Below are 12,416 nucleotides of genomic sequence, written 5' to 3' on the forward strand. Positions count from 1 at the left end.
AGTCAATGGGACACAGTTGTGCCAAACTGATCATGGCACTGTTTGCTGAATTTTGATTATTTTTTTTTAATATAAAACAAGTCACAGCAGGATGCATGCTCACGTACACATGGTTGGGAATACAGTGGTACCTCAGGTTAAGTACTTAATTCATTCCGGAGGTCCGTACTTAACCTGAAATTGTTCTTAACCTGAAGCACTACTTTAGCTAATGGGGCCTCCTGCTGCTGCTGTGCCACCAGAGCACGATTTCTGTTCTCATCCTGAAGCAAAGTTCTTAACCTGAAGCACTATTTCTGGGTTAGCGGAGTCTGTAACCTGAAGCATATGTAACCCGAGGTACCACTGTAAGTCCCATTTAACTCAGTGTGGCTTACTTCTGAATAAACATGAATAGGGCCAAGAAACCGAGGTGATCAAAGCAGGGAAGTGTGGCTGGAGTCCAATTCTCATCAGCCCCAGGCCAGCATGACCAATGGTTGGGGAGATGTGAATTGTAATCCAACCACCTTTGGGGAGGTGTAGGTCCCCGCATCCCTGGGTTAAAAGGTAAGCTCAGGCATAGGCAAACTTTGGCCCGCCAGATGTTTTGGAACTACAATTCCCATCATCCCTAGCTAACAGGACCAGTGGTCAGGGATGATGGGAATTGTAGTCTCAAAAACATCCGGAGGGCCGGAGTTTGCCTATGCCTGGGTTAGCTGTTTGCAGTCTTTCACTGCCTATCTATTAATCAGTATTTCTAAATGGTGTCGATGACTGGATGGATACAGGCAGCTATGTTCCTGCTCAGCAGCAGATGACGGGCACTAAAATCTTCCCTGGTACTTGGCAGGAAGGATCCAGACATTCAAGCCCCCCCCCCCATAGTTTGTTCTTAGGTATATTCCTAGGGGCAGGCAGACAGGGAAAACAAAACGTCTTGGACTATCGCATTTCTTAGTCCAGATTCTACTACTTTATCAGACGTATGGCGTGTCCTCATTTGGCAGGTATACAAACAAACACATGGATGGAAAGGGAGACAGTGGGGCTCGGAGCCCTATCAATTAACCCGAATAAAGCGACGCTGTTTTGTCGTCGTCGTCCCCCTGCCGTCGAAGCGCCCTTATTTATCACGCAAGACGAATTATAGCAGCAGCAAACTCCTCTCTCTCTCTTTCGGAGTAAGTTGGACGGCTCTCTGGACAGCCTCCCTTCCTGTTCACTTGCCCAGGTTCTTTCAGAAGATGCCTTTGCCTCCCTCTTTAGAGGGGGTTGGTAGTGCTTCAGACTGATCCATTAGGCGCCAAGAGGGGGATCCGCTCAAGCGATGAGCTCACGGTGCCACTCTCCTGGCGGCAGGCGGAGGCAACTGGAGGCGGCGGGGGCGGCGGAGGAGAAAGAGCTGAACAAAGATTGAGCGTCAGGCTGGGCGTGCGCCGCGGAGCCCCGCGGGGGAAAGGCAACCAGAGCCGGGAACATCCCCGAGGAGAACACGTGGGCTCTTCCAGGGTAGCAGCTCTGGCCGCTGGTTGTGTGCGCTGTCTCTCTCTCGCTCTCTCTCTTCTTCCTCCCCCCTTCCTCCCTCCCTCCCCATCTCTCTTTCTATTCGAAGCCCTGGCAAAACGAGCGCTTCAAGTTTGGAGGCTCCGCAGCTCCGAAGAGTGCTTAGAGCCAGGCTCTGCCGTGCGCCGGGATCTCAACGGGGAATACAGCGCGACCAGCCCAGATGGATGTAATTGTAGGCGTTTGGGTTTGCCTGGCAGCTGCGAGAACAGGTAAGGCAGAAGGGGTGGCGGACGGAGATTTTTTTTGGGGGGGGGGGCATCCCCGCCCCAGCAGCCTTGCACAGAAAGGGAGGTGCGAAGCAGCTGCAAAGGCGCTGCTCGCGACGGGCACGGGGGTCATTACGGAGGAGAATATATTAATAGGAAATAATCCTCGCTCACGCATTCGGTGTATCTGTTGCAAAGACAATAGATAGCTAGTTGGCATTGTGGAGGAGCCGATCTCTTCCCCTTAGGGGCTATCTCTCTTTCCTCCTCTCTTTTTGAAAAGTGGGACCGGGGACTATTCTTGCTCTAGTCCTCCAGCCGCGAGTTAGCGCAGAAACTGGGCTGCGTGTGAGTGAATGACGGCGAGGATCAAGGGGAGAGAGGGAAAGGGGTGGGGTGTTCTATCTTTAAGGTAATCGATTTTGTGCTGAAAAGCGACCGTTATGGATTGTGGCTTTTGGGGAGCAGGGAGCAAAAGCCCAAGGGCTGGAAAGTGGGAGGAAAAGAGATCTCGATAGTGTCGCTGGCTACCTTGGAGGTCCAGGAGGAGACCCGCGATCCCAGGGCGCCGCCACCTGCCCCATCCAACCGCCTTTCCCCTTTTTTTGCCGCGGCTTGCGAGGCGGAACTCGGAAACTTTGCATTGCAATGGCAGTAGCTCTCTCAGGACCTTGCAAGTCCTGCTTAAGCCCCACCCCAGCCAATCTGTTTTAGGAGGCACCGGACCGCTTCGGTGGCAGCGGCGGCGGGCGGTGGAAGGAGAGGCAGCTGAGCAAGCTGCTTACGTTTATCAGTCGTTACTGCAAACCCCAGACCCACAACGCCCCCCCCCCGCCCTAGACTTCTGATCCCCCTTTGTCAAGCCTTTTATTGATGTGTTCATATAACGCAAGCACCAGTTTAAGGATTCATTCATCCCCTCCTGTGAGCACGCTGAAAAAAGCAGGTGACTTCTACCTGCCAGAGGTAGATAATCTCCTTGTCGAGGCTCGCAAGACAACGAGGGTGTGTGTGTGTGTGCGTGCGTGTGCGTTTTAAGATGAGCGTTATTCCACCAGGGATTGCCTGTTTCTGGGCTTTGCACATGGGTGGTACTCTTTTATTGTCTTCTCAGCCACGGACATGCAGTTAGCTTGGCTTTTCACTGAAACTGTTATGTCTGATCCAGGAGGAGGATAAAATATAGGGAGGGAAAACGCTCAAGGATAAGATCAGCTGGAGATATTGAAATCGGATGCAGTGATCCTAGCTCATCACAATGGCCTTGATGAAAGAAAGAAAACAGCCACCATTAATCGGCTACTAACAGTTCAGGGCGCTGTGTGTATGACAAGTGGTCTTGCTTTTCCAAGTCTTGTTCTCAGTGAGAAATCTCCCTGTTCCCCTTTCCAGTTGAGTGCCGGAAACGTTCTGGACATTAACTTTCTGTTGCTTCCCGAAGAGGAGTTCACTTGCTTGTTTTGATTAAAGCCTATAAAATAGAAATAATAATCTAGTAAAAAATCAGGAAATGAAAAGTTTGGGAAATCTTCCTAGACATCCATCCTTCTTTTTGTTTGCTTACGAAGAAGGTGGAGAGGATTTTAAGTACTAACAGCGGAGAGCTTTAGGGAAACCCACTGCACACCACTTTAGAGAATGCAAGAGATCAGGTCCCTAAGGGTTTCTTTGACAGAGACGGAGGGGAGTACAAACAGCTGGTTTCCAGAATGCTTTCATTTCACATGGTGGGGAGCAATCTGCTTAATTCTGGCATTTATAATAGTGATTTGTCAGAGTACTCCTGTTCAAGAGGGATGGGAAAAAAGAAACTTCTGTGTACATCTGATTACCCACCCCCTTTAGCTTCCTGTCTTCTAGAACACACTTTAATTGAGACTTAACTGGAGCAAACTGCTTTTTAGGGCAATCTAATCATAATGTTGAAAGCCTGCAGAAGGAAGAAATGGATGCATGTGGGCTGCTATCCTTATGTCTTTCTCTCTTAACAAATACTTGCTACATTGGTTGCAGTGGGGGCCATCTTAATTAAAAAGGGTGCCTTAATAGGAATAGTTCTCTAGGGTTGTCAATCCTGTATGTGCAGTTAGGAGAATTAGGAAAATTTCTTTTAAAAAAGGAATTAAGCAGGAATAGTTTGGGCTTTTTGCTTGTTTCTTTTGTTCTCTTCCCACCTGTTTACAGAGGTTTTTTAAATAGACACTTTGCTTTATATGATTTTGAAGGAAGTTAAACTTCTAAATAGTTTTTTTGTAGATATTGCTTCCCTAGCTGAAATGAAAATTCAACATTTCAGTATTGCCCCTTATCCTAATCTGTGTCTAAACCCTGCAGGTATAAGGCATACTTAGTAAATTGCACTAAATTTAGCATGATTTAGACTGCAATCCCAACACCACTTACCTTGGAGTAAGCCCCATTGAATTCAACAGAACTTTTGAGTCAATAGGGATTGTGCTGTTACTTCCTAAAGTAAAGTGTCTTTAGGGTCAGTCTGGCGGTCACTCTTTTGGAGATGTCTGTGAAGAAAATATCTTTACTTCTACAGATTACCAAGACTGCATAATTTGAGTTTGTATTTGATATTCTAGCTATAGCTAGTTTTAAGACTAAGGGGGCAGATCCATCAGAACACCTGTGTTTAGGTGGCTCCTGGAATAAGCTTTTATGGTAGGTAGTTGGGACTTGCATCTGCACATATGATCCCCTTTACGTCAGCTTTCACTAGTCAGAAAGGAATTAAGCAGTTTATTTCACTAGGGTATTGAAAACAAGTCTGTAAAGCACTTTACATCAAATGTGCTTTGGAGTGATTAATAGGTATGGTCCACAAATGGGAAACTCTTTGGGCACAAGTCATCCAACATTATGCAGTTTATAAATCCTATTCGTTTACATAGGGGAGAGTGATACATGAGCCTTTAGCTCTCTTTTATGGAAATCACTGGGACTTGAATGTTTAACCTTGAATGGTTGTATCCTTGTCTGCATAGGCCATCCATGCAACTTGCTCATTCTTGAATCCTGTAAATAGGATCTAATTAACAACCAGGTCTTTACTCATAGATCCTCATGTGAATAAGTTATATGGATGATGCAGTTAGATGAAATTTTCTCATCCATAAAATTACAGCAAAATGTTATGGCTTAGTTATGAGGTGAATAATTTGGAAAGTTGTGGTGAGCATCCTTTGCTATTTAGATTTTTGTCAGACAAGATTTTTTGTTTTGAAAGAAGTTTCATAATAGTTATGAGCAGTAAATATTGCATGAGGATGGTTAACTGTAAGTGCATTAAACCGAATGTTCCTTCTGTATAGGCAAGATGAAAGCAAAGAATTGTGACCTGGGGGCGCATCCATGAGATACTTAGGCATAGAGCAATCAAGTGAAGCTCTTCTATGATGGTCATGTTCCAGGTAGCCAAGAGACTGATAAAAGCACAGTAAGGTGGCAAGTCTGTAGGGTTTTGAGAACAAATTGGTTACTTTAAAGATACTTTTTCTGTTGACATGAGTAATTACTTTCCACAATCCTGTGAATAGACCTTTAACATTAGTGGGTCAAATTCTTTTCCTTCTCTTTGCAAAATTTAATACATAGGTGCAAATTGAAGATGTAACTGAAAGTCAGGATGTGGGTTATTCCCATCAACTGGGATTAAGAAAAAAAATCAAACCCAATGATTTGTGCTACTTTAAAATGGAAAATGATTTCCATTTAATGGCTCTTTTTAATTTATAAGAAGAAAAACGAATTGCCTTGTCTCTTTGTTCTACTTAAGGCATTGGATATAAATGAAATAGTCACCTGTGCTCTTCCTTAAGATCTTTGAAGGAGACAGTTTCTTCTCCCATTGCTTCACAGCATATACTTTTGGGACATGATCATTTTCCAGATTTGCAAAGGAGGGAGAGTTTTCTTTGTCATTTAACTTAGCAGAAAGAAATTAATTGTGGGCCCAAAACATTGCTGTATATATATTAGAGCCACCTTTGGTTTGAGCAACTCATACTTTGCTTGGATATTAACAACCATGTGGATAGAGGCTGATTGTGTGGGACTGAGCATTGTGGTAGTGATAATTCTATGGGAAAGACGTATACAATCATCCCACCCTTGTGTTTGTCTTATCTAAATATGGCTCATGACTCACAGAACAGCAGCTTTCAAAGCTGTTGGAGAAGCATTTAAAGGACCCCTTTTAATTATGTAGTTGATTGTTTATTTCTTTAGTATAAATCACTTTATGTCAAAATAGGCTTTCAATGTTTTACAAGCATAGAAACCAGTTATTTATCAATTGCTATACTGATTATATTACACTACAGACTTACTCTTATTTGGAGCAAAATTATTGTCAGGCAGATACATATCACTAAGGAGCTGCAGTTCATATGAGCATAAGAGGAACCCTACTGGGTCAAACAAAAGGGGCATTCTGTTCATCACAGTGACCAACCAAATGCAAGCAAAATATGAGTAGAGTAGCACTCTCCTGTTTGTGATTCCCAGAAAACTAAGGCATACTGCAAATGATAGAGCTGTTATGGCTAGTTGCCATTGATAGCCTTATCCTCCATAAATTTGTCTAACCACTTTTTAATGCTGTCCCAAGTTGGTGGTTTAATTGAAATCCCTGTATAAAATGCAGTCTCTTCCCAAAGGTCTCTTGCCAGTTTGTTATCTACTTGTCAACAGAACCCTTCTTCATGCCACAGTACATAGTACCAAAGGCTGGCCAGGAATATTTTGGTACTTGAGCCAGAAAATCCCCAAAGCATATTTCCCTGGTAGTGAAAATACAAAAATGATAAGTTAAATAACTATCAGTTTGCTTTTCTTTCATGACACTTGGCATCATTCATCTGCCTGAAATGACCACCTCGCTCTGCTGATGGTGGGACTTTGCATGAGTGGAATTCGAGGTTAAGCCCCAGAAAGTGGCTTAATACTGTAAATATTTAGATACTGGAAATGGGTGATTGGTAACAAGTTCTCCTTTTTTTAGCATACCAAATCGCCCCCCCCCCTCAATGAATCTTGCTTAAATGGCATAAAAATGTAGAGTGGAATTTTGATGCCAATGATCTTGTGTGGATGACTGCAAACAATGACATAAATAAAAAAAGTGTGCATGAGGAGCACCCATCCCATTATAAATACCCATCTGAAAGTAATAAGAGGTCTGAGGGGCATAGCCACCAAGGAGAGAAAAGGAATCAGAAATGGGCTAAGAGCAGTGAGTGGGGAGAAAGAGAGAAGGAGAAAGAATGGAGATAAAAAGAATTGAAGAAATGAAGTAGAAACAGACAAGAGGACTAGAGGAAAGCTTGAAACAAGATATTGTCTTGGGACACACTTGGAACTGTATTCCAATCGCAATGACTTTGCTAACTGGGAATATACACCTCTATTTACAGCAGGAGCACTGGCTGCATGTTGTGAAAGTCTCTGGAATAAAAGGAATAGTTGACGGGAAATGTCTAGATCCTGTGCGCCTGTTGAGCTGCAACTATGCATTCGCTACTGGCAGTATAAATTTAAAACCGCTAGCATTGTCCAGGTCTGCAAAAATATCAGGTCTCTGGGTGCACCTGGCATTTCTCCTCAGCTCTGCCATTCATTATAGACCTTAGTTATAGTTACTGAAGATGGCAGTACCAGCCTGAAAGTGAAGTCAAATACACCTCTGTGGCTCTTCTCAACATCTGTTATGAATGAAGCCAGCAGGAGATTTAAAGGCCAGTTAATACGGGATATCGATAAAATTCACACTATGCTTGGGTACTGCAGAATTAGTGTGTTAAATTTCCCTAAACATTTATGTAAGCTGAGCTGACTTTTATGTGACATAAACAACTTGCATGGCCTGTCTTTCACTTGGCATCCAAATATGCAGCCTGAGCCTAAACCAGCAGCGTGTAATGTCACATCATCATGTAGACAGGGGTTCAGTAGTGATTTTTTTTAATGGTTGTGCAAACTTGCTTTTGTTGTGTGAAGAAATGTATGTAGTGTTCCTGTAAAGATGCTTAAGAACAGTTTTATCAGGATTCAGCTACCTAGTTATAATAGCTTCTATTGAGTTCTTAATAATATGTCTAGCTCTTCCAGCTGTTCTTCACAGGGCTAACTGACCCTATCGTTAAAGAGAGCAAGGCAGGCAGCAAATTTTGGATGCTCATAAAGAGCACAAATTGCCAGTTGTTCTTTTCAAATGTTATAGCAGGGAGGAGAAAAGCAAACTAGTTTTTTCTAAAGGGCCTTGGGCCTACCCATCTCTGCCAACCATGCATGAGATTAAGGGTAGCAATCCTATACCTACTTACCTGGGAGCAAGTCTTGTTGATTTCTGTGGTGCTTAATTCTGAGTAGAGATGTTTGCTTGGTAAAAGAAGAACCCTTTAATGTTTTATTTCTGTAGGTTTTGGAACATACTCAAATTTTATCTGTGTAAGGCAGATGCAGGAATTTCTACAACCATATTGAAAGTGGCAGCATGGAGGTCTGACTTGCTGGTAAATCTCTGAAATTTCCAAAACAGGTTCTAAATTTAAATGTTCATACACATTATATTTACCAGTCTATTCTTTTTGTTTTAATATAAAAGTCATGCAGTTCTTCACCTGTTGTTTTTCTGGCACACAGAAAAATCTGTGCATCTCTGTAAGAAAAAAGCAGAGATATATTGTGTGCCCACAGTGTGTAAAGACACATCAGATTTATTTTCCTTGTGGAAAAGAAACATTTTCACAACCCTTTGTTTTTTTCATTTCCTTACTGTAAAATCAAAACGTGAGTTGGTCTTAAATGAGCCACACATCTGTTAAAATAATATTCTGTATAATTGTATAGTATTCAAAAATGCAGCCGTAAAAAATACGGTACTCTATAGTTGAATAGATTTTGGGCAAGCTAGCTGACAATGGTCCCCAATTCACAAATTCAACAGGAGCAAATCCTCAAAGACCAAAATAACCTTGTGGAGACTAAGGATACCCAGGCTTCTGCACACATCGTTCATAAACTTTAATATCTAGGTTCAACTTTGAAAGCACTGCGATCAGTTGCAGTTTTACTATTCATTTCATGGTTGGAATTTATTCCTTTGTGTTTATTTCATTTTAAATCACTGGAAAAATTCAAAAGGAACAGGGTGATTTCTGCAATACATCCAAGACACATGCCACATTACATAATTCATTACATTGGCTCCCCCTTGTAAAATTCAGCTTTACTGATCTATTTCTGAGTCTGTTGATCTCGTTGGAATAGTGCATAATCACCTGCAGAGCAGTTTTATGAGTCTGCTGATATCCTTTATTTTCTAGACTAAATAGATGCAGAAACAGCTTTCATTCTGACCTCTGGGCATAAATATCCACTCATATCTTAACTGATTTATTTTTGCATGGGAAAGATAAACAGCTACTACCAAAATATGAACAAAATAGCCTGTGGGATATCCAACATCAGACATGTTTGAAGTAGAACCATTAAAATCAATGGACTTAAGTAAGTGTAGCTCTAAGAACGTAGCCAGAATGCTCTACTGGAACCCTTGTAGTCTCATAGACAGTGGTACCTCGGGTTAAATACTTAATTCGTTCCGGAGGTCCATTCTTAACCTGAAACTATTCTTAACCTGAAGCACCACTTTAGCTAATGGGGCCTCCTGCTGCTGCCATGCCGCCAGAGTACGATTTCTGTTCTCATCCTGAAGCAAAGTTCTTAACCCGAGGTAATATTTCTGGGTTAGCGGAGTCTGTGACCTGAAGTGTATGTAACCTGAAGCATATGTAACCTGAGGTACCACTGTACACACATTTATATTGCATATTCTTGATAAAATTTCGGAAATGGCAGGTTGATGTTGTTTAAGTGATCATTCACATTTTGCAGAAGCTTATTCCACATATGTGGAAGCCTGCTACTTTATATGGGGCTCTTTTGCTGCACCAGTGAAATGGATTTTAATGTGTGTTGACCCTTCCAGCAGCCACAAGTATAGTTTTTGTAGTCTTCTTTCCCATCAATGCCGAGGAGGAAACCTTGTACTTTGTAAATAAGTGAGGGCATGGGTCATCTGTGTGGCCAGGACTGCAGTCCTACCGGGTAATAAGCTCCACTTAATTCAATTAGACTTGCTTCTGAGAAGAAATGTATGGAATTGCATTTTATGAGACTAAGGTCAATGTAGTACCAAGGAGATCGTTCTGTCAGCTAAGGAGATCAGCTTTGCTTGCCTGGTAGAACTCCCCTTCCTCATCCCTGCCTCTTCTTGGGGTTCTCTCAGCCCTACAGAGTGAACTTGGGGGATATGCAGGTGAAAGAGAAGGGAGAGTCCTTGTGCTGGTTTTCTCTAGCAGAATGGGATAGTTGAATCTGACACTAGGATGTGATGGTACAAATATAGTCTTAGCTCATCAGTTTCTTGGATTCGATACCTTTACATTGATTTTCAGCCGTTATATGCCCATTGCCCAAAATTGTAACAGTGCTGTCCTGTCTTACACCATTGCTGTGCTGAAATTCTTGCTGAAATGTCTGTATACATGTGAGAACTCTAAAGTACTTTATATATACGTGCTGCTGGTGTTACAGAAGGACAGCACAATACTGAATTGGGTGGAGCTGTGGGTCAGACTATATGTGTGATTGGCAGTTCTGTGAGTCTCTCTCCCCCCTCCCCACTTTTTAAATTTTAAAAGCAGCTGCAGGAGGCTAATTGGGAACACAAAATTGGTGGGTGTAATAGTGTGTGCTTAACTCTTTACTTTCCTGCTGTTCATCCATTAAAACCCCCAAGTGGCTTTTGTCTCTATGATTGGGAACGTAATTTGTGATGGGTTTTATTAGGTAGGTGAGGGAATATAATTAACTATGTTTTGTCCCCCTACAGAACCCACATATGTAGGTTAACAGGCAGAAGGATCAACTTACTGCTTGCATTTAAAAGTGTGGGGCTGAGAAAAGTTTTAATCCCATTTTATGTAGTTTAATTGAAAGCATAGGTGTTAGCTGTTAGGCTGAGCTCCCCCTTTGTTACAGCGTTTATCAGCTGCAGACTGAAAAGTAAGTTTAAAACATATAGTTTACTCACAGACAAGCATTCACCCTTAGCAGCAGCAGAAGCAGCAGCAGCAAAAACAAATGCAGGTAAAAGACTTGTGTTTACAACAAAAACAGCTTCAGGCATGGACTTGATATGGGAGCAAGCAGTCAGATGTCCCCCTCCATGGCTGGTTGAAGAGAAAGAGAAAGAACAGGAAATACTTTTTTGTTTCTTCCCTTCCAGGACAGGAGGGGAAATATCACCACACAGAGCCTTCTCTACCAGTTATGTTTTTATGGTCTGAGTTCGCCTATCATCAGTACAGATGTATGGTTTTGCTATCATGAATATGCAATGTTAGATTTGACTGCATATCCCATAATTTGGGGTGTGTGTGCAATTTTAGAGTGATCAACCAGCAGAAAGGGAAAGGATTAAGCATACCCTCTTTGGTTCTCATTTGTAGGAAAAGGTTGTAATCAAAAATATAATAATAATTATGAGGAGGACGCAGGTGGTGCTGTGGCCTAAACCACTGAGCCTCTTGGGCTTGCTGATCAGAAGGTTGGCAGTTCGAATCCCCACAACGGGGTGAGCTCCCGTTGCTCAGTCCCAGCTCCTGCCAACCTAGCAGTTCGAAAGCACACCAAAAAGTGCAAGTAGATAAATAGGTACCACTCTGGCAGGAAGGTAAACGGTGTTTCCGTGCGCTGCTCTGGTTTTGCCAGAAGTGGCTTAGTCATCCTGGCCACATGACCCAGAAAAACTGTCTGTGGACAAACGCCGGCTCCCTTGGCCTGTAAAGTGAGATGAGTGCCGCAACCCCAGAGTCGTCTGCGATTAGACTTAACTGTCAGGGGTCCTTTACCTTTAAAATTATGGAATTGTACATGACATGTACTACTAATTCCTTCTCCTGGTGTATTTTCAGCCAATCTTTCTTGTCTCTGGATGTTTTACTAAGTTGCCTTTTCACTTTTCGGTGGGAATATGTAGAGTTCAGTTTCACAGCTACCTCACCCCTTTATAAACTGCTCTTTTGTTGTTGGTAGGAATTGTAACTCTGTAGTTTGCTTATGTGGAGCACAAGGAGACAATTGCAGTGTCAGAAAGTTGCAATAGAAGAACCAGGACTAAGGGTTAGGTAGCTGAAGAAAATGTCTTCAGAAGTTTGAGCCTCTGGTGGTTTATGAGTGGCAGCTATACATGTAATGAGTGGCGTCAGCTTTGTTAATACAGTGCTGATTGCCTGCTTGAATAAGGCAATGTATTAAGTCCTTGTTATAGCACATAAGTTGCAGTCCTCTGACATCATGCAACTGCATCTTCGAGCAAAACTTGACACTGCTGGCAGTCTGTTACTGCACATTCACTATGGAAGGATTGTGCGCACACACCTTGGTGCGTATTACTTTAAGCAGTTATTACCTTACACAGCTCCTTTGAGAGGTCTAGCAGGTCTAGCTCCTTTGTCTAGCAGGGTGATCCGTATAATGGTATCATACTGGAATGGCAACCATTGCTTTTTTTAACCCTCAAAATGTACAAGTTGAAGCTTGTTGAATTTCCCAAGTGAGGGAGATATAAATACAGTGGTACGT

General features: G+C 42.6%; 1 protein-coding gene across 5 annotated transcripts in view; it reads left to right on the plus strand.

The window, feature by feature from the left end:
• Positions 1-1,351: 1,351 nt before the first annotated feature.
• The window catches only part of NELL1 (neural EGFL like 1), a 363,706-nt gene continuing 352,641 nt past the window's right edge, over positions 1,352-12,416 (plus strand). For 2 of the 5 annotated variants that reach the window (XM_053389174.1, XM_053389155.1), the window contains exon 1: positions 1,352-1,760. In XM_053389174.1, the coding sequence (XP_053245149.1) occupies positions 1,712-1,760 (49 nt within the window). In that variant the 5' untranslated portion in view covers positions 1,352-1,711. The remainder of the gene's footprint in view (positions 1,761-12,416) is intronic. The other 3 variants (XM_053389145.1, XM_053389185.1, XM_053389163.1) reach the window with 3 other exon arrangements.

Source organism: Podarcis raffonei, chromosome 1 (assembly GCF_027172205.1).
Source record: "Podarcis raffonei isolate rPodRaf1 chromosome 1, rPodRaf1.pri, whole genome shotgun sequence".
NCBI classification, from domain to species: Eukaryota; Metazoa; Chordata; class Lepidosauria; order Squamata; family Lacertidae; genus Podarcis; species Podarcis raffonei.